Source organism: Micropterus salmoides, unplaced genomic scaffold (genome assembly GCF_014851395.1).
Source record: "Micropterus salmoides isolate LMB-PRFRI ecotype aquatic unplaced genomic scaffold, ASM1485139v1 Ms_hic_scaffold_20, whole genome shotgun sequence".
NCBI lineage: Eukaryota > Metazoa > Chordata > Actinopteri > Centrarchiformes > Centrarchidae > Micropterus > Micropterus salmoides.
In genome coordinates, this window is record NW_024041151.1 from 5,271,956 (window position 1) to 5,298,078 (window position 26,123).

The 26,123-nt window shown below is 39.7% G+C and overlaps 1 protein-coding gene across 6 annotated transcripts in view; it reads left to right on the top strand.

The window, feature by feature from the left end:
* Positions 1–26,123, top strand: part of zmiz2 (zinc finger, MIZ-type containing 2) — a 35,365-nt gene that overhangs the window by 1,503 nt on the left and 7,739 nt on the right. For 2 of the 6 annotated variants that reach the window (XR_005446767.1, XR_005446768.1), the window contains exons 1-13: positions 8–515; positions 7,279–7,380; positions 9,720–9,837; positions 13,065–13,267; positions 15,877–16,039; positions 17,661–17,864; positions 19,716–19,928; positions 20,528–20,611; positions 21,490–21,667; positions 23,121–23,262; positions 24,395–24,473; positions 24,756–24,887; positions 24,981–25,086. Coding sequence is in view for 4 of the 6 variants with exons in the window: in XM_038733639.1 (XP_038589567.1) it covers positions 7,331–7,380; positions 9,720–9,837; positions 13,065–13,267; positions 15,877–16,039; positions 17,661–17,864; positions 19,716–19,928; positions 20,528–20,611; positions 21,490–21,667; positions 23,121–23,262; positions 24,395–24,473; positions 24,756–24,887; positions 24,981–25,086 (1,672 nt within the window). In the remaining 2 variants the exon portion in view is untranslated. Of the gene's footprint in view, positions 1–7; positions 516–641; positions 888–7,278; positions 7,381–9,719; positions 9,838–13,064; positions 13,268–15,876; positions 16,040–17,660; positions 17,865–19,715; positions 19,929–20,527; positions 20,612–21,489; positions 21,668–23,120; positions 23,263–24,394; positions 24,474–24,755; positions 24,888–24,980; positions 25,087–26,123 lie in introns of those variants that run through there. The other 4 variants (XM_038733637.1, XM_038733640.1, XM_038733638.1 and 1 more) reach the window with 4 other exon arrangements.

Consider the following 26,123-nt stretch of genomic DNA (forward strand, 5'->3'; position numbering starts at 1 on the left):
GCTGCTCTGGTCTGCAGTCATTCAGCCGCCTGACTTGTAGGAGGAGGGACAGGAAAATGCCTTTCTCTGTGGGAGACATTAGCCCTGTGATCTCATGAATATATTATAGAGGGTCATTTTGCAATGAGGAAGGCACACTGAGCTGCCAGGTTGTGGCCTGCCCAAGCACAGACTGCAACAAGCTTCTGTTAATTGATTAATTTAGTTGATTAGTTAACTATTAATTAACTTACAGGTTAGGACATGCACGGACGTTTGTAATAAATAAGAGTTAGCATAATAATATTTAAAGAGTTTGAATAGCGAATAATTTGAATAACTCCTGAACTTAACAGTCTGGGGTGTGAAAACAAAAATATATATTATTAATAGTCAAACTACGCTCGGATATCAAGCAGCCTTGTCTTGTTAGCCGGACTGCGACACTAGCTAGCCAGCTAGCTAATGTCGTCTAGCTAAGCTAGCTGTCTACAATCAAGCGGCTTCATCGTCTTGGCAGCTGGAGCAGGCGAAAGGTAAGCTCCTGTTGTGGATTTTAATTATCAAGCTGGCAAGGTTAGCTCTTTATGTAGCTGCTGTCGTTACCGTGTATCCAGCTACTTACGTATTTTAACGTGAGACGAGCTAACGTGACAGAAAGTTAACGTTGAGCTAAGTTAGCCTTCAGCGGCTAACGGTGCAGCAGCGTGTTAAAGACCTCGCAGATCTGTTTCCAGTCACTAGCACGAACAAGACAATTCAGATAGTTCAGACTTGAGGGCTACGATTTAACCCAAACAGGACCTTTTCTTTATTGTTATTGTTATTTCCTAATTATACTTGCGTTTTGCGGTGAGTGAGCTGCAAACCCTCAACATATCAGCGGTTTAACTGAGCAGCTCAGGCAGGTAGGTGAAACAAAAAACAGCTGCTATTCTCATTTTTAGTGATGGATGACACACATATACACAGAGAGACAGCGAGAGGCTGCGCTCCTTCACAAAAAGCACACTGGTGAAATGCTTTGTTCTGTTCACGCTGCTGCACATTTGAGCGGCATGTGTTGTTTGGATTGTCGCAGGTAGAGATGACTTGATTTGCATTGATCTGACCGCCATGTAATCAACAGATGCATGATCACATCATAAAAGAACTGCTGTCAGAGGAGGGGAAATAATAAGAAGCATGCTTTACACAAGCTGGTTTGTTGCTCTGAATGCTTGATTTATAATATGAATGGTTTGTTGTTGTATTGCAATGTGTTTTATGAGGTGCCTGTTTTCCTTTTTTTTTTTTGACCATGAACTTCCTGGATGAATCATGGGCACAATAACATGTTCCCTTGGCTTCAGTCGGTGTTTACATGAAAAGGCAGACAAGTCTTGGATAAAGAAGGTGGTGTTAATAAAAGACTGAAAACTGCAGAGTGAAGTGGAGATTTTATGTTTAGGCTGCAGGATTCTTTTGCTTTAAGAGGATGGGTCTTGTGCATCTTGTATTTTATCTGTACCTCTACATTAAGGCTGGGCAGTAAAACAATAATGATAATTATCACGAAATAATTTTCCTCTAACAATAAAACAAATGTTCAATAAATGTTTGATTTAATTCTGTTGAATCATGAACAAATTAGCACTTATTAGGGACTGAGAAAATATTCTGATGCATATTTGTTGAAAAAATATTTTATCATAATAGTTTTGAATGTTCTACCTCAGATTTGTTAAGTGATCCCCTTGTTTGCATCAGGTGTTTGTCATTTTCTGATCATAAAGAAAACTTTAAAACCACAATTAACCATCTGGTTTTGTCAACTTTAACGAAGGAGCAAAAAATCAGCCTTTAAACTTGAAAGAAATAATGATTTTATTTATTGTAATAATTATCGATATTGAATGAAATGTTTTATCATGATAACATTTTTGGCCTCATCGCCCAGCCTTACTCTACATATACAGACCGTAAAGTGGCGTAAACGAGGGCATTATTATCACAGACTTTTGCCTGATGACTTTTTGTATGTGTTTATATTTTATGCTTTTTGTTTAAATTTCAAGCTATTCATTCACACAAATCTTCATCCTGACAACTCTAATCTGGACGATCAGGTCAAAAATATTCTCAGGATAAAACATCTCATATCATTATTGTTTTCAAGTTTAAAGGCTGATTTTTGCTCCTAAGTGAAAGTTGAAGAAACCAGATGGTTAATTATGTGGTTTTAAACTTTTCTTTATGGTCAGAACAAACACTTGATGCCAAACAGTGGATCAGTTAACAGAAAAATTACTTAAAATTAAGTGCTAATTTGTTTGTGATTCAGATGGATCCAATCAAACATTTACTGAATATTTGTGATATTGTTGAGGAAAATGATGTTGCGATAATAACTGTTTTATTGCTCAGCTCTGTGTAGCGCACAGCATACTGCACATTACACGTAATGCCATTACACAGCAACATATAATCTAGAGATGTCTTTTGTTAGTGTGAGTCACGCTTTCAGTCCTTGGAGTATCAATATCTTGTCTTTTCATTGTTTGCCTCTCATGATGACTGCTGCTCCTCTGTGTTTAAGAGGCTGTTAATTGGTAATCTGTCAGATCCCATTGAGACTCATAATTAGTGCTTAAGACAGGTGCGCCGCAGATCAGCAGGTTAACCTTGTGTATTGTACGTTAAGCAGTGGCCTTCATGACTTGATTTGCTCAATTCAGAAAAATACTTTAAATTCCCAGACATTGTTATTATTATTATTATTGTTGTTGTTATTATTACCAGTCAAGCAGTTAACTAAATATTTCCATTAGCTGTGATTTATCAGTGTTTTCAACTGTCTAAGCAATTTACTTGCCAGTTTTTTTTTCTGTAATGTGTGTGCAATAATATTAAAATAGTAAATTAGAGCAGCAGATTAATTGATTTATCGGCAACATTTCCATCGTTTAACTCAATTTTCAATCAAAATGCCGAACCATTCCTATTCTAGTTCCTCAGTTTCCTTTCTTATGTAAACTAGGGATGCAACTAATGACTATTTTCATAGTCGACGAGTCATGATTATCTGAGACCCCGTAACCCTAATTAACCCATTTAACCAATTAAATATCTTTCAAGTGATTTACTGATCTCCAACACACAGCCTAACTATCTAACGTTACCATTAAGTGAACGAGGTTTACTATTCAGAATGAAGGCTGATATCAACGTCACGGGGAAACCAGGGAAGAAGACAAGACGGCGTAGGATACTCCTGTAATTCACTGATTTATTATTGCGCTTAAAGTGTTTGCTAACACAACTAAAAGAGCGTTCTCTTAGCCAGCATTATCCATGAGACCTTGAAACCAAGAAGGCAAAGAACTATGGAGAGGCTGCTCCAAGATAACAGCCAGCAAGATTTTTGCTTTCTAACTATAGAAAATAAAGCTAATTAAAAGTAAATACTATCGCCACACCTGTACACTAACAATGTAATGTCTATTTAGAATAATAAAGCAACAGCCCACTTTCATACATACTAAGTGCTTATAAGTGGAGAATGTTCTGTAGGCGACATCATGAGCCAGGTGTTTCTTGATTTAATTTAAATTGTTAAACCCTAACTCGGATTGTAACGACAGAATAACAGCGGTACAAACATTCAAACTATCTTAGAGTTGTGGCTTTTCCTCTGTCGTTGCTGCTGCAGTGGTCTGAGTAACTGGGACCAGGGCGCTCTGTGGGCGTGACCGGCCGACCCAACTTGATAAATAATGTTGTATGTGGTTCTCGTACGGTGCAACATGAAGACTTCACAGCTTCTCTTCAGGCAGGACTCTCATACTAAAGAGACAAACTGACAGGATAAAGTCTCTAACCTGCCTGTCAGCTCGCTCTGGTCTGTTTCAGTGGATTTACCATAAAGGCTTTAATACGTGTGCACTCCAGATTTAGGTGAGCCTTTTCACAGACGAGTGACAGAAACACTCAAAGCGGGTCAGACCGCTTGTTCCCTTTTCTAAGAAGTCGACCACAGATGGAGTGGATGTGCTTGGAGACAGTTCAACAGAACATTTTTGCGTCTTTCTCGGACACAAAATGCCTCCACACTGCCGACATGACAACGTAATTGTTTGGTAAAAATCTATTCGGTCTTTTGACTTATTAGGCCAAACACCCAAAGTGCTATCTTTGCTATTTTCGACCGATTGATTTCGGTGGCCGAACATTCGGTGCGTCCCTATAAATTATGTGAAGTGTTTTTATTTTAGGTAAGGTATTTTCACTGACGAGCTGCCAACCTCTCTTCCTATCAAGAAATTCATACGTACTTGAACGTTAGTCGCTGTTAGACTACACTTGATTGATTGATTGATCTACAGCAGCTTCAAACTAATCTATAGAGACTATAGTATTTTTATATAATTTTTATAGTAGTTATTGTAAATAACTGTTTCTTTAATTATGTAATCTTAAAGTTTTTAGTGTCTTTATAATCAACAGTAATACACGAGTCCAGATAGGAAGTCACGATGAAGAGGATGAAATTAAAGCATTAACACTTAATTTAGCTATAGTAACATTAAGGGTGATTACTGCTGGTTAGAGTTTGAACTTTCTTAACGTGCAGATCAAAAATGTAACCCTTTGCCGATACTTAAACTCTACAACAACGCTTTTTCCCCATTAAAGTCTACCTACCTTCCTTAGCTCACTGAAATAATAATAATAATAATAATAATAAATAAAACCCCAGGGATTGCTGTGCCGTGACTGAATGAAAGTAACTTTTGTTTTTTGTGAACTTTATAATGGCACCGTCAAATAAAAGAAGAAATTGGGTAAACTGACAAACTTTTTATTTATTAGAAAGTTTTTGATTTAAAGTTGAAAAATTTATGAATCTGATCAGGTGTTAAGACGCCAACCTAGTAGACAACTACTTGACCTCGATCCTTTCAGGAATGTTTAGTTTCGTTATCAATTAATCAGTCGATTTATTTATTTTTTTTGATGTTCAGTGCCACAGACATATTTCATACTGATGGCTGGTCGAACGAAGCATCTGTGGTGGGAGTCGCATCTGAAACGATTAGTCGATTAATTAATTAGTTGATGGACAGAAAATAAATCTGCAACTATTTAGAGATTCGATTCAACGTTTCAGTAATTTTTCAAGCGACAAAAGCCAGACGTTTATCAGTTTGAGCTTCTCAGATTTGAGATTTTGCTGCTTTGTAAGCTGAAAGTCTTTGGGTTTTGGGCTGCGGGTCAGACAAAACGAGACCTTTAAAGACTTAGACCTTGGGCTGGGAACCGAACTTCCCTTGCAAACCCACAGGGATGGATAACCTGGAGCTGAGGTGGGGAGCGTTTCTGACGGCAAACGCGGTGTTGCTTATAGAGCGGCAGGTAAACGGAAATAAATACTCCTGAAGTTGTCACAGACATGTTGGAGAAAGGAAGAGGTCTCACTCTGCTACTATTTCTCTGCTATATTGAGTCCAGTACTTTACAGGTCAGTTTCTTTATTTTAGTCCAGCTATCCTGGTTGAGTACAAAGACAAAAAAAATGTTTCTCTAGCAGCTTCCTCCTTTTTTGAAGAGAATAATTGTCATTTTCTTTTGTTGAAAATTATTTTATACAATTGGTATAGTTCAGGAACCAGTATCGAAGTAGCAGTATTGAATATTTTTGAAGAATACTGAGCCGTACTTGGGCTTAGGAACATTTTTTTTGTCAGTGTGTCTTGACATTTCATAGAATCAAGAACATAATTGGCAGATGAATCAGTAATGAAAATAATGATTAGTTGCATCCTTACTGCATATGTCAGTATTCTGACTGCATCTTCAGTTTGTAGAAATAATGGTTTCATAGTTTTATTTAGAGCTGCAATTGATTAGCAGAATTAGACAGAAAATTAGTCTGCGACTATTTAAATAATAATTTTTTGCCAAACATTTGATGGTTCCAGGTCGTAAAATGTGACAATTTGATGCTTCTCTTTGTCTTACATTATAGCAAATTGTATTATTATGTATCTTGAAGCGCGATGTCGCGCTAAACACAATATTTTTCATAGTGTTTTGATGGTTTATAAATCAAACAATTCATTTAAATAACTGGCAGTTGAAATAACAATGATAATTATAATTAGTTGCAGCCTTAGTGTTTAAACATTAATCCATCTTGAGAAATTGCACAAACAGCAGAAATGAGTCCAAACTGAACAACGTGGTATTATGTGAAAGCTGGGGGTGGATTTGGTGTTTTGGCCCCAAATCACCAGCGTTGTGGTGGCAGAAGCTGGGGTTAACAGGAAAAGGACAAGAAAAGCACGCAGCAGTTGGACGAGGAGGAGTAAAGAAAAGGTCAGGAAGTTGAGGTCAAACAACAAAAAGAGTGAGTGAGAGAACAGAAATCCTTCCACTGCAGGTACAACCTATGCTGCTTGTGTTCAATTTCAACATGTGATCGAGACAGACATCTTATATTAACGCCAGCCCCCACCCCCCGCCTCGTGTGGTTCAGCGACTGAGCTGTGATGGAAGTTACAAGCTGCTGTCTGGAGGTTGCCTTTTGATAGGATGGAAATAGGTATAACGGTCATGTGATAGGAGCCAAACCGCCGCCCCCCCTCCTCACCTCCCCTTCCACTCTTTCTACACAAGATGTGGGGTGTATGACCCAATTCTGCTAAGTGCAAAAAGGAAACCAAAGAGAAGAAATTGGGGGGGTGTTCAAGGCTCTGATGTTGGAAAATTAGCATGTCAGTTGGCAACCGTCAGAAAAAGAAAATCATTAGCGGCAGGAGGAGAGGTGGTGGAAGATCAGCAGCGATGAAGAGTGGATGATGAACGTGTGGAAAATAGTGAAAATATCTGGTAGTGAAGGAGGGCTAGTGGGCAGATAAAGATGCTGCGGAGTTATTTTTAATGAAGCACATAAGATGATTCCCTCTCAGCGGCGAGCAAGTGTTGTGATTGTACGTCGTCGGTGAGCTGCTGAGAGAAGAGTCTGCCTCTTCACATCTCTGTTCTCTTAAATTCCTTTTGAAATCAGCGAGCTAAATTTAGCTTCCAGCACCTCCCTCTCCTCCCTCCCCTCCTTTGAGAGGTATCAGAGCTACGGCAGTCAGTGATAGGCTAACGTTTTGATGTGCTCGCACGCACACGGATTAAAGTGAGTGGGTCTGAGTGGGAGGGCGCTGTGTCTTTGTGCACACAGTGTGGGCTACTGTGATGATAAATTGTTGCTGTGCAGCAAATGAGCTCTGAGTAACCGTCTTTTTATGTGTCTTTACCCCCTCGTAGGGCTGCCTCTTGAGGACAGTGGGGGCTCTCTGATGATCCCCCCGTTCATCCGATGAACCCCCTCAACTCCATGAAACCCTCCCTGCCTCCCACTCCACAAAGGTACACACAAACACACACACTGTAGTTACTCTAAGCCCAGTGTCCTCGGGTAAACCTTGTGACACCTCACCTGCTCTGCCCTGTGGTGGATTTGTTTTGGTTTGTTGTGGATCCCCCCCGCGCCCCGGGGACCTGAATCACAAAGGTCACACACTGCATGAGCTGACAGCGGCTGTGTCACCCCACGCAGGTCTCCAAACCACGTTTTGTCAAGAAAACATACGTGAAATGTGAAACGGGAAATGACGCGACCTACACACGAAACAGCTGTTGTTTGTTATTAAAAAGATACCAATTATAAAGACAAAGAATATGAGTGAAAGGATGGATTAGCACACGCAGGTAGCAGGGAGAGAGCTGGAGGGGAGGAAAAAGTGTTGTGAAAAAGTGGCATGCTAGATATCTGATGCGTCGTTGAGTAGTTCACAAATAACGACTGGCGACCGCCTATCGACCGCTGATTTACCCCCGATCACAGTCTGGAGGTCGGGCTGAAAATCATGTAGTGTGAACTAGGCTTAAGCTTTAAGTTTCCATCCAAATGGAGTGAAAATTGTAACTGAATTTCTGGAAAGGAAATGTAATTAAATGTGTTTTTCCATCCACTACTGTTATGCTAATATAGAGCTGTAACAATCATTCAATTAGTTGCCATCTATTAAATAAATCTGCAACTATTTTGACAAACGTTTCAAATTCTCAGATTCCATCTTTTTAAACATGAATATTTTCTGGTTTCTTCGCTCCTTTATGACAGTAAACTGAATATCTTTGGGTTGTGGACCAAACAAGACATTTGAGGATGTCATGTTGGGCTTCAGGAAACACAGATCGAAATGTTTCACCATTTTCTGACATTTTATAGACCAAACAACTGATTGATTATTCAACAGTTTTTAATCTGCCTTTCTGCACGACCAGAACCGGCAACCTTTATGCTCACACTGTATGGATCAATTGGCCTGCCACAACATGACACTCGCACTAATATCTATGGTGTTAGCAACGCACGTACCCCCGCATTTATACTTGTGTATTGGTGTCTATGTTGCTCTGCAATTACGCTTCAAAAGACCACGCTAGTTGGCGGTGGAGTTTCTATGTTCCACTGTGTTGACTTCTGCCAGTGAGCCGGTGATTTAGCCTTCCGCTAACTTGAATGGGGGTAAAATGATAATCATGTAGCTCTTCTAGTCTTTGCAAATGGATCAAATTCTGATAGCGAAACAGATCATTTCTCAGTGGGTTGTGATGCTCAAAAGAACGTATCCACTGTTCTACAGCCCTTGTTTGGAAATGTGATGCTACCAAGCCGACTAATCACAGTTCTTGGGGTCTGCGTCACTGTGACGTGTAAGTACAACTTTTCGGGAGGTGCACACCAGGCTCCTGTTGACAATAATTTATATAACTATCAATGTGTATCTGAAATGCCAGGTTAGATTATACTGTTGCGTGGCGCTAAAGGTGCTGTGAAAATGTGGGTGCCGCTAAATGAAAAATTATTTAAAGGCGCTTGAAAGTGAAGTCGGGTTGTTTCTCCAAAGCAAAGCTAATACTGTGCAAAATGGGTGGTGCCGCTACTGAACCTGTAGTTGTAAAGGTGTGAGAGGGGGGGAAAAAAGAAATGCATGGTTTCTCTGCAGGTTGAAAATGAATGAATTCCATCAAACAGGGTTCAGTCAGCTTCAAATCCTTAAACACAAACTGTTAAGGCAATCAGCTGTCCTGTGTTTTGGAAGCTTCTTGATTAGGTTTTACTCAAACCAGAACACCCTTTAATTGAAAAAGCCTGTTGACTGCTCAGTTTTATTACAGAAAGCGACAAAAGACTTGTCACCAACTCTCCGACACGGCGAGCAGCCTCAGAAAATGTGACTGATTTGTAAAAAGAAACTCAATCTTTTATAGCTGATATGATTTTTTTTTTTTTTCCTCCCAAAAGTGTGGAAAATGGACAGTAAAATATTAAAAACATATATCAGATAAATATGTCTAATTCATTAACCTGCAAATGTGGTGTGACATGTCACCCTGCTGTGGTAGTTTCCTGTTGAGGAAGTGGTTTACAAAGAGGAAGCAGAGGGTAACCTCAACTGTCAGATGAATAAACCATGTTAATCGTTAGTTCACCAAGGTGTAAATGATGTATAGACAGATTTTATGTTATGTCTGTGCTGCTGCTGTTTTTTTTAAATGAGCTCTAATTAGACGTTAAACATGCTTTTGTTCTAATGAGGAAATAATAAAACATTGTGTTGATGCTGTGACTGATAATGTGGATGAATGCTCTGAACCTTCTTAACCATCCCAGTAACGCTGCTCACATCCCTCTGCAGCAGTGACGGCCCCTTCCTAAATGACCCAGTCTCCTGGCAACCAGGCACCAATCAGCACCCAGGATCTCTCTCTGTAGTAACCACAGTGTGGGGCGTGACCAATCCCACACACAGCCAGGTAATGCAAGCCTCAGTACCCAGGGATGTCTTTTTTTCACCCTCCTGTTTTATTATTTATGTATGAAATCAAGGCCCGAATTTATCAGACTGCGACAGTACCGTTTTGCACTGAAAGTAAAACTTCTTTTGGGAGATATCTTCTGACTTAAATCCGCCATAAGACATTTTTTAATTGTTTTTATAATAATCCATCAGATTGTCTCTGGCAGTGATTAATCTACAGAGGATTATCACCTGAATCTACAGCTGCTCTCTGCTATGTAGCTTCATAGTGAGTTTATAGACACAGGTAGAGAATTGCGGGTGAAGAAAGTGAAGCATTTGAAAACCTTAAAGTCCCTCCTTTCTGCCCCATGGGACCTTATTTTGGAAAAAATATGTATGTTAGTCGACGAGACAACTAATGTTTTTAACTCGTTTGATTTGTGCCCAGAATTACACACGTGATGTTGGTCAATTTGAAAGATATTTTTGTCCGTCAGGAAGTTGCAGTTTGTCATAAAACTGTAAAGTAACACTTAGTTTTGTGTGAAACCGCTCAATGAACTACGTCTCCAGTTTCGCACACTATACGCTTTAGTAATGGTAGCTTTAGTGATGGTAGCTTTAGTGATGGTAGCTTTAGTAATGGTAGCTTTAGTAATGGTAGCTTTAGTAATGGTAGCTTCAGTAACATTAGCTTTAGTAATTTTAGCTTGAGTGACGGTAGCTTCAGTAACATTAGCTTTAGTAATTTTAACTTCAGTGATGTTAGCTTCAGTGATGTTAGCTTCAGTGACGGTAGCTTCAGTGACGGTAGCTTCAGTGACGGTAGCTTCAGTAATGTTAGCTTTAGTGACGGTAGCTTTAGTGACGGTAGCTTCAGTAACATTAGATTTAGTAATTTTAGCTTGAGTGACGGTAGCTTCAGTAACATTAGCTTTAGTAATGTTAGCTTGAGTGACGGTAGCTTCAGTAACATTAGCTTTAGTAATTTTAACTTTAGTAATGTTAGCTTTAGTGACGGTAGCTTCAGTAACATTAGCTTTAATAATTTTAGCTTTAGTGACGGTAGCTTCAGTAACATTAGCTTTAGAAATTTTAGCTTTAGTGACGGTAGCTTCAGTAACATTAGCTTTAGTGACGGTAGCTTTTGTGACGGTAGCTTCAGTAACATTAGCTTTAGTAATTTTAGCTTTAGTAATGTTAGCTTTAGTGACGGTAGCTTCAGTAACATTAGCTTTAATAATTTTAGCTTTAGTGACGGTAGCTTCAGTAACGTTAGCTTTAGTAATTTTAGCTTTAGTCACGGTAGCTTCAGTAACATTAGCTTTAGAAACGTTAGCTTTAGTGACGGTAGCTTTAATAATTTTAGCTTTAGTGACGGTAGCTTCAGTAACATTAGCTTTAGAAATTTTAGCTTTAGTGACGGTAGCTTCAGTAACATTAGCTTTAGTGACGGTAGCTTCAGTAACATTAGCTTTAGAACGTTAGCTTCAGTCATTGAGAGAAACGGTTATAACGTCACATACACGACTTTTGGATTTTTGGTCTTTGTAATTATGTATTTTCAGTCTTATACTTCAACAGTTTTTTGTCAAAACTTTAACTTTATTGAATTAAATTATCTTTTAAATTGGCAAACATCGTGTGTGATTCTGGGCACAATTCAAACGGGGTTAAAAACATTAGCTGTCTCTCGCTGTTGACTACCATACTTTTTTTAAAATTTTTCTTTTGACTTCAGTATGCATACATATAAATTAAAGTCTCTTTGTACCCTTTCAGCTCAGGTTAATATTGGAGTGCCCTTTGATTATGTTTTCTCTCACGTACAGCACCTCAGCAGAATTTCCTCTAAGCAGGTTTCTTTTATGTTGTTTGTTTTTATTCCATTTTGTCCAATTTCCTCTAATTTCATCCCCCTTTTTATTATCAAAGGCTATTTGTTAATTTCATGTGAGTTACTAATAAATGTAAATTGAAACCATATTTTCCAACATTATACCAGTTTATCTCAGGGCATTGATGTGACTGAGCTCATAAAGTTGTAAATAAACACTTAAAGTCTGCTTTGAAAGGTCACTCCTACACTTCACTGTAAAGAGGAGTGAGCTGTTTGATAAATGTCTCATTCTTCACTAATAGAAAAAACACTTTAGATCATTTTTAACTGTAATTCTCACAACTTCCTAAAACGTCTCAGTGATTCACATTTGGTCTTACTTATGAGTGTAGGAGTAAAGGCGTTTTACCATCTCTGGATGTAGGAGAGCAGCAAAGCATTCCCAGCAGGTGAATTACTGATGGTCAAACATGCATACACTTGATTTTTAAATAAAAACCAACAAGTTTCAAATATCCACCAGCTTTAAGTTCAAACCGTGTGTGAAAATAGTTTCTTGCATTTTATGCTTAATTGTCAAGTGAGTATAGTATTATATAGCTCAATCACAATTTTAACTTCAAGGGGGGAATTATAATGGGCATTTCTCCCTTTATAGAACATATAAAGTGCAGATTAACCAATAATTAAACCCATCGTTAGTTGCAACCCTAAATTAATCTATTCTTTTGTTTAAATTGAGATTTTGTTTCAAGGACTTTACTGTTGTCCCTACAAATCCTGCTGTCAGGTCAAACTTGTCTTTTTATGGTTATTTCATTCCAATTTATTATTTTTGTATTTCCATTTTGCCTTCTGAAATGTTTTAATCCTGGTTCAACTATATAAAGTAAACTTTGTTTTGAAAAGTGTTCTGTAAATAGTGACCAAACCAAACCACTTCTTCTTCCCAGAAAACTTGCTGGATAATTATTAGGAAGTTATGGGCCCGTAAAATAAATCACTTCCCTAAAAAAAAAAAAAAAAAAGAAATTTTAAAAATCCCCAGTGCTATAAGTGCAAGATTGAAGTCACCTAGTGTTATTTAGAATAAAATGTCATTTGTGTAACTGCCTCTGAATCAGTCTGTCAGTCACACTGAAACTGCTGAGAAAAACCACAACACGCCACATAATTAATTTCATTTTATGGATCATTGTGTGAGAAAACAGCAATGTCATTCTCTCAAATGAGATCATGTACTTTCTACTTTCTGCTTCCTGTTTAACTTTTATTGTGACTCTTCTGAGCGAATCTGACTGTAAAGTGGCATCTTCTCCCACCATCATCCTCTTTGATTGACTTTATTGCACTAAAACGGTTTCCTGTGATGACACTGCTCTCTCTGTTTCCCATGTTAGGTGTTCGGTGCACCCATGGGTCCGGGTGAGAACTCTGGCGGTCACATGATGCCCGGTGGCAGCCCTGGTATGGGTGCTGGCATGGGCTCCCAGTTCATGGGCCAGCAGTCGTATGGAGACGCCGTCTCGAAAGGATACGGCCAGCCAGTCATGTACGGACGTCCCAGTGCTGCTTACAACCCAGCCTCTGCTTACGGTGGAAGGTACACTGCTTTTCTGTTTACTGAATGTTAAATTTATCACTAAATTTCACTTTCAGAATGAAATTAATGTAACTCGTCATGTTTTAAAGTTATAGCAAACCAGGTTACCTCCATATGTGATGTATTGTTCAAGCTTTTGAAGTTACAGATTAATAACAAATAAAAATCACCATTTTATTTGGACTTTATTCTCACTTAAGTCTCCAGGAAATGGGCGTTATGATCAGAATCGGAATCAGAAAAAGCTTTATTGCCAAGTAGAATTTTACACGTATGAGGAATTTGCTAGAGATGGACATAAACATATAATTGACATAAATAAACGTAAAGCAAGTTATAAAAGAATAATAAACTATATGTAAAAGAAAAAACAATGTGGCAGTTCTTTTGACAAAATATAAAAATATTTTAAAAATTATAAGGAATATGGTAATTTGCACAGTAATATGCAAAATATTATATTTATGTTTAAATTAAAATAAAGAAATTAAGAAAATAGCAAGTTGCTGTGGAAACACTGGTCATAAACCGCATGTGTGATTGAGATAAGCCAGATACAGCTATACTTTGAAAATGCACAGGAAGGTAGGCCAGCCAATCATTTCTTTTGACTGACCTGTGACAATCACAGATGCCAGATTTTCTTGGGTTTTGTGTCAGCATTTGATTTATTGGTTGCTGTCGTGATGTAACAAATTTAAATTTCAACAAAACTAACACAAAAGGCTTCTGAAATAAATTGCCTATTCCTGCTTTAATGAGTGAAAACATTACAGAACAGCTTCACCACATCGAGAAACCAATTGAAAAGAGTGTTTGTGCTGAACACTGACGGAGTATTAATACATATATACCACTAATCAATTCGGCAAACTGTTAAGACACTTAACCCCTAGTTGCTCCAGAGGCGTGTGACCTCTGACAAGCGTCCGCTAAATGACTAAATGTTTAGCCAACAAGACTAACGAGCGAATAGACCAACACGCTACAACTTTCCACAATAGAATTGGAAACAAACAATATGCAATGCAATAAAGAGCAGCCCCAACCATAAATAAGAGGAAATCTGTTGTGTCTGCGTAAGATTTCACTCCGGCCTGTGTATAATGGCAACTAGGAAAATTGCCATTACACTGACAATGCTAATGTTTAGCATGTGTAATGTTTACCAAACTCTCCATCGTAGCTTAGCATGTGATGTTTGCTAATTAGCACTAAAAACAAGGTACAGCTCAGGCTGATGCCAGCTTTGCCATACAAATTGAAATTGTGTCTCAAAGGAACTAGATGGAAAGTGATTATAATTCCTCCTCTGGGGAACATGAATGCTTGAACCAAAGTTGATTGCAGTCCATCCAATTCATAGTTCGTCACGTGACATGCGCGGTGACCTGGAGGGCAAAACAACAGACCAACATAGCGGCTCAAACTGCGACTCTCCCGTAGAGACGCCGCAAAAGCAGTCTGATTTTATTTGCATCACCTTTCAACTTAAGAAAAAGAAAGATATGAACACAAACTGCAAGTGTTGAGCATATCCGATCCATATAACGTTACAGCATCCGCTGCCGCCTCTCTACCATTAAAAACCACCAGGTCCCTGCCGCCTCTGCGGTAATGTTTACTTTTACCTTCTGGGGAATCCCTCACCTAACACAGCCCAGGCTTGTCACCTTAATTAATAAATCCGAAAGCACAATAACCATCCAGCATTTTGGCAACGCAAAAAGTAACAAACTCAAAGTAACAGTGTATCTCTTGCATATTGGTTGGCTGGCAGCGGAAAATAGGCCTAATGTATTTTTTGCCCTCCAACGGAGCATTTTCATTGAAATGTGACGTCATGTGAAAACTATGAATTAGTTATTCAGATATTTCAGTCTGGACCATTGCCATCCCCAGAGCCACGTCCGTTAGCGCGGCTAAAAAGTCACGTGTTACTGAGTTCTACAAACGACAACAAGAGAGCTGCTTCTTGAATTTAGTTGTTTACAGCTCGCTTTGTTTTGAATACAGCACTGGAAATCAGCGCTGCTCACGAATACACTTTTTTTGTTGTCACACAATAAGCTCTGTGGAAGTTTTTTAAGGTGTAAAAACTGGAATTGACTTTCAGTCACACATTAAAGCCCTGGTCGAGCAGTGTTCCCTGTTTGGATATATATTTTCTTTTTCTGCGAGTCTCAACAAGGAAATAAACATAATGTAATTCAAATAAAGAAACAGCGTAGGAGGTCTTTGCAGCAAACATTTCTAAGAGCATATAAACATAATTAACACCTGTTTAGTAAAAAATTCTCAAAAATGAGTTTCCTTTAAACAGTTTTTGTAAAAAAAATAAAATAAAAAAAAAGCATTATTGCTCATGACTTGCTTTGACGCTCTAATCATGAAAGAAAATGAAAAAATAAAAACCAACTGACTTTGATAATAGAACAGCATATTTGTATGAAGCACTATGCTTTATGTTATTTCTGCTGGGTTTTGCATCAACGTATGTCTGCACAGCTGCTATCACCCACTGCTCTGACTCATGTTCATCACCAAACCACACATGCACTCGGTTCATTCAGTTCACTGCCCGCTCATCTCCCTGTCTTCCCCTGCAGTTACTCCGGTAACAGTGGAGGTGGCGGTCTGGGCGTTCGTCCTCCCTCAGACTTCACACACGCTGCTGCCGCTGCTGTTGCCGCTGCCACAGCAACTGCCACGGCTACGGCGACTGTTGCAGCAATACAGGAAAAACAGAACCAGGAGCTGAACTATGGCCAGGTAAATGTGTCCGTCTGTACTGGAGCCGGCGATCTGCAGAGAGTCCGGAGTCTCTTTTAGGCTAAACAAGTAGATCGTGTGCAGATGCAGCCTGTCCGTGTCAGTTTTCTAGCAGATTCAAATGTTTGAAACCTTTTTACCACTTTTTATTATTTTGGTTAACATCATGGAGGGGGTCTTCAGTTTACCTCGCCAGTCAGAACTTGGGCCTGCGTGTAAATAAAGCCATTCAGAAGAACACTCTGGAAATGGCATAATATTTCTCTGATTCTTAAAATTAAGAATAAGTATCAAGCATGAACTTGGTCTGAGCTCCCAAAGGATTTAGAGCTCTCCTAAGTAAGTTATTCAAGATGTTCTTCGTGCATGCCTCAATATATTGAAGCATTTAGAGCACTGCAGGGATGATTAGCATCGCCCTGGATCCCTCGACCAAACGTTTATGGGATTTTTCCTTTGGATTATTGCAGAAAATAAGCTCTGTGGCAAATAAAAGTTTACAATACTTACACGTTTTGTTCAGCATGATAATCTTAACAAGTGAACACCACTGATTATGATTTTTGAAGCATAATTGCAAGTGCCAGAAGTAAAAAGCTAACGTTGTGCTTGCCACACACCAGAGGATAATTGGACCAATTTTGGATCTGATTTTCCGTCCCCACAATCACAGGAGTTTTCCCGCATGTTTTATATTTACATGCATTACATATATTGGAAATTGGGGAGCCTCACTGGCGTCATTTGCGTGTTGTGTAGCTATAAAATCAAACCTACTGATTCACTCTTCTCAGCCTGGAGTTCATTCAAATTTGATTCTCTTCTTTTGTTTTTCAGCACACACAAGTGCAACCATCTAACAACGACTTACTACTAAAAGTTGGTTAATAATGTTGTGGTGTCTGTGGATGTTTTTAAAATCAGTTAATTTGAAAATTTGTTTATTTGATTTGAAAATCCTCTTGTGTGCACCGGGCATTAAGCTATAAATGAACTAGACCACGGTCGCATGACTTCAACATCACCGCCACATGGCTGTTGATTAATCTAAATGTGTAAAAGGTTGGGTTGGAATAGTTTGTGCAAGTATAAACACAGCGAGGTTAAGGCGGACCAGTGAGTAGATGTGTTTCCGTGTTCAGCGTGATAACGTGTTAATGTCCCTGACATGCTCTGTAGTCTCATTTAAAAGGCACTTAAAAGCTTCAGAAGTGGCGAGTTGGTTATTTACTGATATATTTTGTCGTAGAACAAAATGTATCATAAGCTTTTGTTAACCACAGAACTTATCTAAACAAAAACACATTCAGAAAAGCCATTGACAGCGAGATGGGGGAACTGGAAGTGCAATGAATGATGGGTAGTCTTACTCGTGACAAGCTTACTGAAAAATCACAGTTAAACTTTGCTGAAAGTTACTGCAAGGAGAGCTTCTGAGCTGCTTGATAAGTCCAGACCCTTGGTTGCTTTTTCTTACAGTCATTAACAGTGTTTCTCTAACCTTTCCTTCTCTGACAGACCATTGGCACTCTGCCAGCCCCGTTGTACTCTCTGCACTTTGTTAAATACCCCAGTGTACTTTGTTTTTACCCCTGCTGACGTACTTCCCTTTCCCTCCCAGATGGGTGGAGCTTCCTCTTACAGCACCCAGTTCCTGTCTCACTCGGGCCCCCGCGGCCCCCCAGGGATGGTCTCTTCCAGGGCCGGACCTCCACCTTCCACCGGAGGCTTGTATCCTGCCCACCCTGCCCAGACTCAGAAGATGCCCCAGCACGGAGGGTATCCAGGGGGACAGCAAGGGCTCAAACGGCCTTTTCATTCAGAGGTCAGTGAGGTCACCAACATTAGATTATTCCCCAGCACTGGTGTGGTTTCCTCGAGTGACCGCAAACACACTGCTCATATTTATGACAATAAAAATAAATATATAAATGTTGTGGTTAATTATAAAAATGTAAATATTTTACTAAATTTTTCCTGTACAAGTTTACATCTTAAAGTCAACATGCGGTTCTATTAAATAAGTAATTACTAGATTTTTATGGAGCTAAAACAATAAGTTATAAATTGATTAGTCAACAGACAGAAAAGAAATAGACGGTTATTTTGATAATTAACTCGTAGTTTGTTTTATTTTTCAAGCAGAAAGGCAAAAAATTATGTGGTTCCAGCTTCTCAAGTGTGAGGATTTGCTTCTTTTCTCTGTCTTATAAAATTTTATAAAATGAATGTTGGCAGTCGGACATACAAAACGTCTGAAACTTGGGCTGTCGGACATTTTTAGACCCAACAATTAATTAAGAAAATAAATAGTAGCTTGAAGGTGGGGTAAGCGATTCTGGAGAGATCAAAAAGTATAATATAGCTAACATTCGCTAAGTTGTGGGCAAAGACGCTTTACGCAACTTCACGAATCCCCAGTACAACGCTGTAGGGAAAGCCTGTATGCCAAAGATGGCGATTATCCCCGCCCCTCGAGCTAGAAAGCCAATCGTCTGGTTTTAACAGCTGAGGCGGGAATTTCAGCCAATCGTGTGGTTCCACTGATGTGAGAGTCTGACTTGCATGCATCCCTACTACCGCACATGCGTAGTAGTAAAACTATAACTGGTGCGGGAAAAACACTTCTTAAACCTTATTTTTGTGCAAAATCATTAAACCTTTTTCGGTGATTTTTATCAGATTTTACTGGTGATTCTATACAGTTTTTATGTCCTGGTGACCAGTGGAAGGGGTTTGGTCTTGTTAGTCCAAAAGAACTGCTTTGTTGTGAGTTAGCAAACTGTCGCTACAGTTGATGCTGCGACGCTAACATGACGCTAACATGACGCTAACATGACGCTAACATGACGCTAACATGCAGAGAGGACAAGACGGTCCCAGAGCAGCACAGCAGCTCCAGACAGAGATACTCACAACTCTCCTGCTGCTGTAGCTAACATCACAACAGCAGCACGTCTTGGTGAACTAGCAAGTGAGCTGAATGTCCGTGGGCAAATCATTTACCGTTAGTGACACACAAATCCTGGCTGGAACAGCTGGAATAGTGTTTTGTTGCTCGGTCCGGGCCACTTTGTTTCCCATTTATGGTGGTGATGGCGCAGTGGATATGACGCGTGACTTTGGTGTGAGAGACCTGGGTTTGAATCCACTGTGAGACACCATTGTGTCCCTGAGCAAGACACTTAACCCCTAGTTCCTCCAGAGGCGTTCAACCTCTCACATATATAGCAATTGCTTTGGATAAAAGCGTCAGCTAAATGAATAAATGTGACGTAAACGTAATTCACAGAGCCAGGGCTGCGTACAAACTCCTTGAGGAAGTATTCCCTAAATTTGACAGAAAGATGTGTACTGTATTAAAAAAATCTGACCGCACCTTTATCTGATGTTGACAGTGATTACGTGCCGTCACATTCAACTTCCTTCTAGTTTAATAACACATGAAACTAGTGTCACTCTCACATGCTGTTCACAGTTTAGACTAGAGGTGCAACATCTAGTGACACTGTGCATTTGTCAAAGAGATTAGGTGAGTCAGTGTTTTGGGGGGGTGTTACACAGATGTGATGTGCAATCTTCTGTTTGCACTGTAATGTAACCTGTTCCTTCAGCTGGGCTTCTGTTTTGCTTCTATTTCACTTCCTGTCTGTGAATTATTATTTTTATTTTCCAGGGTTTTCCCGTGCAGCAGTACAGCTCTGGTGGGATGTCCGGGTACCCTAGCCAGCCTCTGCAGTACCCGGCTGGTCCACAGCAGCGATGTGCCCCCTCACCCTCTTACCCCTCCAGTCGGGTGCCCCTCATGGGACAGTACTCTTCTGGATCACACAACCCTGCACAGTTCCCCCCTGGAGCTGGTCAGCCCAATCCTCCACAGTATTACAAGGTAATCAGTTGCACTTCCTTGACTTTACAGAATAAAGCCTGACTGATGCTGGAAACATTATTTTGTTTGTTTCTATGTTTTCAGAACATTTTAATGGAATTGAATAATCGAAGAATGAGAGGGGAACTAAGAGCTGATTAATTGAAATTAATTAGCAAGGATTTTAATAATCAATTAACAACAAATATTTAGCTCGTTTTTGTTCCTCTTCAGAGTATTTTCTCTTTCTCCGTTTTATATCATTGTGAACTTCATATTTTTTAGACTTCAGGCTTTTGATCCAGAAAAAAACAAGAAAGTTGAGGCTTGTTTCTTGCCATTTTTTTTGCCATTTTATAGACCAAACAATAAATTGATTTAGTGGAGAAAAAAATTGTTTTTCTTGCAGTTTAATCAATAATGAAAATAATCTTTAGTTGCATCAGTATTTCCAAATGATTTGGTGATGTTTCATAAAAAAACAAAAAAACAATTTGGCAAAATCACATCATCAAACACGAAGATTTAATCTTGTATTTGTTTCTAATTTCTTTGAGACTTTTGGGTCCAGATAGATGGATAATTAGCTGATCGTCATGTTTCCTGTCTGTCTTTTCCAGTCAGAACCATTTAACGGCCAGGGCAGCCTGCCATCTGCAGGAGCAGGAGGATACAACGCCTTCACACAGGCTGCAGTGAACGGGGTAAGTCATGTGCACACATGGACTGAATAAAAGAAGTAAGCGTAGCCACCGTGACGTCACACATTAGTTTGTAGACTGCAGTTTTGAAGCCTCAACTTTGAAGGTTTGGTCGCCATTTTAATTTTGTGGACCTAGAAGTGGCCATTTTTGGACGAGAGGGTGAAGCTAGCCAGCTTGGTTAGCGAGGTGCATTTGTAATAGTAGTCGTTAGATATGATATTAACCAGGATGCTAATTTTGGCTAGTGAAAAACATGGCTTACAACAAAATGTACTGAAGAGGACCAGCAGACTCTTAGAGTGTCTTTAGGTACATCCGAATGCTGAACAAGACAATTTTAGGCGACCAAAATGTCACAATTAACCTTCATAAACTGATAACGCCCCGTGAAAACGGTCAAAGCTCTGATACAAAAACCAAAAGTTCTCAGCTGGTTAAATGTGCACAGCGCAGCGGATACAAGTTGTCTCTGTCCTGATTGACAGGTCACATGATGTCGACTTTAACAAATGTAGTCCCGCCCTAAAGCATCTCCTGCTTTCTGGTCTATTTTCCTCTAAATGGGACTATAATTTACTAAATGAACATCATGCTGTGTTGAAGAAGACTTGAAACTAACGACTGAGACCATAAACTCATTAGGAAAGTGTTTACTGAGGGAATAAATCAGCTGACAAGTAGCAACATTTTACCATAAACTACAATAAAATCGGACTTCTTCTGGCAGCCAGTGGAGTCGCCGCCTGCTGGCTTCACTTTTCAGTTTGCACTCCGTCCAGTTCATTACTGGGAAATATTCTGTAAGATGATGGACTTGAGAACTGAGATACTTTGAAGATTCAAGGTTCTAAACACTCGTCCTCATCCTCGTCTCTCAGCCAGGTCGGGGTGGAGTGATGCCCGGATATCCAAGCTCACCTATGGGCGGGAATCCCACGCCTCCGATGACACCCGGGACGTCCGTACCTCCTTACCTGTCCCCGGGCCAGGACACAAAACCACCCTACCTTCCACCAGACATCAAACCCAACATCATCACCCAGCAGGCCCCTACAGGTGAGACACAACTAAACTAAAAAGGTCACCGCTGCCAGTTTACAAGCAGCCTTCTCCTGTAGTCTGTTTTCTTAAACGTCATGTAAACCAGGTACATAAATCCTGAAGAGCGCAGATTACTTTTCTCACAACCGGATTTCTAATGAACTTTTTAGATGTACGGATGTGAATGGGGAAAGTAATAACAGCTGGATGAAAGGGATAGCGAAGCCCCTTTGTATTTAAAGTGTCCTCCAGGAGTAGATAAATCTGAATGTGGAGGAGGAGACGGAAACCTCCACAGTGCCTGTATCCGAGGTAGAGCTGACTGATGATTATTTACTTCTTCTTAAGTATGCAACCATAATAACAGTAAATAAAGCTTCATATCTCTCTCAGTACTTCTCTCAGATGCCTCTCTCGGCAACATAACATTAACAAATAACAGATGCCTCTCTTATATTGATGCTTGTAACGCCCAGTACTTCCTTATTTTCTGAATTAAGTCATACCGTGTTGTAGCCAAAACCAGGTCTGTGTTTGCACACTTGGCTTGATAGTTCCTGAAACATTAGAAAGTAATTTCCTCTGAAGCAGGAACTTCTTTTGTTATTTATATTTTTTATTACAGGACAGCTTTACTAGTCAAAACTTGATGCCTGCTGCACACTAGAGGATTTTCAAATCTTAACTGCTATTAAAAATGACACCAGATTGAACCATTTTTTAAAAGTTTAATCTTAAGAACGAACACTCCAGACGGTTCAGTCCAGACACACGACCACACACAGACGGCATTTGTTCTAAACGGTTTCAGAGTGGAGTTTCACGGAAACTCTCGTGATCAAACGTGACTTCAGACAGAAACAAACATGGAGGCAGACTGTGTGCGCTGTGTTCTGCACAGAAAAACAAAAGAATCAAACTGTGGATTAAGTCGAGGCTGAGAAGAGGGAATCGGCAGGTTTATACATTTTATAGTGCGAACAAATACACAGCACGCCGGTGACGCCTCCCTGTCAGCTCGCTCTCATTGGCTGTTGCAGGTTTCTACCCAATTTTCCATCGCTGCTCCTTTCACACTACAGGAAACAATCTCCCCGACTATTGAATCGTATCGAACGACCTGCTGGAGGAAATCAGGCTGTCGGAGTCAGTTTATCTGAGCTGCCAGCCCTTTTTATTGTTTCCTGCTTAACCGTTACTCTGTGCATTTTACTCTATTGAATTACTATTTTGTTGTTTCTTACTGACTGCTTTGATTTTTATTTTTTTTGTCATTAAAATAGTGTCTTTAAACGCCCCACACTGCAGGATAATTTGGGCCTCAGATCGGTTCTGGTTCTTTCTGTCGAAATGAAGTTAGATTTCCTCCTAAATTTCTTGGTAGCTGGTTCAATTCCAGCCAGTGACCTGTTGTTGCATGAAATACATATTGAAACAGCCTTAAAGCCACCTCTGTTTTCCGTTCAAGGTAACCCCAGCGACGACCTGCGTCTGACTTTCCCGGTACGAGACGGCGTCGTGTTAGAGCCGTTCAGACTGGAGCACAACCTGGCAGTCAGTAACCACGCCTTCCAGCTGAGAGACTCCGTCTACAAAACACTCATGTTGAGGTAGGAAGAATGACTTTCCACTCACACACTCTCATCTCCTTTTTGTGTTTTGTATTTATCTTTCTCAGACATGCAGGACAGACAGAAGGAGAGAAACAAACATTCACAAGTGAAAAAAGATTAACGTGTAGTGAGTGAAGAAAGGAAAGTTAAAGGTTTTCTAGAGTGTGTTTCTCCATGGTAAATTGTTTTTGATGACGTTTGCACTGATTACTTTTACTGTTGTAACTGTATGAAAAGTGGATGAAAGCATTGCTCCTTGTTACTGTTAATGGTAAGTCATTACTTTTTACTTCTGAACAAAGAGTTCTTGTGCTGTGGAATCCCCCTGTTGATGACCTTTTTCAAAAGTTAGTCAGGTTTTCCTTTTATTGCAAATGTAACACTGAACCTAAAAGTACATTTAACCAATAATAAGAGATGGTTTCAGTGGGTTTTCCAAAACATGGTAGGGGTGTGTATATGTGTGTGTGTGTGTGTGTGTGTGTGTATGTATGTATGTATATGTGTATATATATTAATATAATATAGATATTTTTTTTTAAACAGCTGGAAATATTGAGGAAACATAATTTGAGAAGCGAGAAAAGTCCATAGTTCTTGATATCTGTGATAACCGGGCAAAGCACCGCTCTGGGATCTTTTGGATTGAATTTATGTAAAACAATAACAATACAACGAGAAATAAGTTCTCATTAACCACTTCTATTGTAAAAAAAACAATAGAACCTGGTAAAATTAGTTAAAACAAATGTGTTTCCACTCCGCCTTTATTTTATCTTCTCCAGTTTCATAACTCCAAATTTGACTTCTACTCCCTGATGAACCATGGCGGTGGGAAAGTAATAATGAATAATGGATAAAAATTTGGTGATTACCATAAAAATTGTGTTTCATTCTTTTTCAGAGAGGCTCTGCAGAGTTCAGACTTCAGCTGAATCCTTCTTTATAATTAGATCTGCAGTAATAATAATATGTGGCTTCAGTGTGAATTTAGAGCAACACACCTCTTCTTCTGTTTCTCTTCCTGAGTGATTTTAAAAACACCGGATGAGGGGAAAAACACATGAGGAATGTTTGATAACCCCACCCAGTCTCTCCCTGATGGTTTATGGTGTATCGCCCCCTGCAGGCCTGATCTGGAGCTGCAGTTTAAGTGTTACCACCACGAGGACAGACAAATGAACACAAACTGGCCTGCCTCTGTACAAGTAAGCATTAACAGCCTTTCTTTAGAGGTTATTGTTTGAGATGAGGGTCAAATATGGTTATTTTGGGCATTTATTTGCCGCCTTTTCTTTAATTTTGTCGCCATTAGGACTGATTGTGTTTCTGTTTGAAGATAACAGTGTGTTTAAAAGTTCATGTTCTAATACAGATTTTGTATTCAGCTGTTCATGTCACTGTGACAGAGCACCAAAACTATTCTATAAAAAAATAGAAAATGTACCTGTCATTTAATGCTGTTGCTTGTTTTTTCTCTTCTGCATCAGGTGAGTGTTAATGCGACTCCTTTGTGCATTGAAAGAGGGGACAACAAAACCTCCCACAAGCCCTTGTATCTGAAGCAAGTGTGTCAGCCAGGACGTAACACCGTGCAGATCACAGTAACAGCCTGCTGTTGTGTAAGTAGACCTTCCTGTCTTATTGCAACATGTCTGTGAACGGATCAAATCCCATTTCTAAACGCGTCCCCCTCCCCTCCTGTCTCTCGGCAGTCCCACCTGTTTGTGTTGCAGTTGGTCCACCGGCCGTCTGTCAGGTCTGTCCTGCAGGGTTTGATGAAGAAGAGACTCCTGCCGGCCGAGCACTGCATCACAAAGAGTGAGTTCAAATCCAGATTTACTTTGAAAGCATTTTGGTAAACAACAGTAGCTGCTTGAGTTATAGCAGCGGAGGTGAAGCAAAATTATTGTCTAACCCCAACACAACATGTGTCAGCAGCATTGCTCTTGTGTCCATGAGCATGCGATGCACATTAGAATAGCTTGAAATTTCAGTGTTTTCCCATAGTTTCATGTGAGCTTTAGAGGAATGTTTTGATGGTGGTAGTCACGGTCTGGGGGAGTGAGGGGTTTAGGGGTCCTCCCCCCAAGAAAAGTTCACGTTTTAGAGAGACAAATATGTAATTTCACATCATCTTGGACCATTATTTTCACCATATCTCTGAATAAATAGTTGGGAAAGCTAGAGCAGATAATAAATAACCAACACCCAAAGATCAGCCTACTGGGGAGGAACTACAACCTTTTAGATTTGTAATATAAAAAAATACCTCCTCCCTTCTCAGGTGCATTTGCACATTAAAATCCAAAAAGAAACATCTCCTCATTAGCTTAAAAGGACTGGTTTGCATCACTTATTTGCTTTACTAACCTCGGCTCCTCCACAGTCACCACCTTCCTTTCTTTTCCTAACAACCACTTTTTCAGACTCATCTGAAAACTGAAAATAATTGAATCAGTCCTAAGTTTGTACCTGATGTTCTCAACATTGGACAGGTAGGCAGTAATAAAATACAGGTACCAGTTACTTTCTTATAAATTGAGCTAATGTTAAGTTACATAGAGCCATAAAACGTAGCCTACTGTAATGTTATAAGCTTTCCTGCTCAGCTGTGCAGTCTGAAGGGGAAACAACAGACAGACGTTTCTTGGTCTTGAGAAGCTGACACACTGTAATTGACACAGTACATTTACAGGGTGGTGGTGGATAAGATGCTTGCCTTTGGTGTGGGAGACCCAGGTTCGATTCCCCCTGTGAGACATACACCATTGTGTCCCTGAGCAAGACACTTAACCCATAGTTGCTCCAGAAGCGTGCGACCTCTGACATGTGTAGCAATTGTAAGTCGCTTTGGA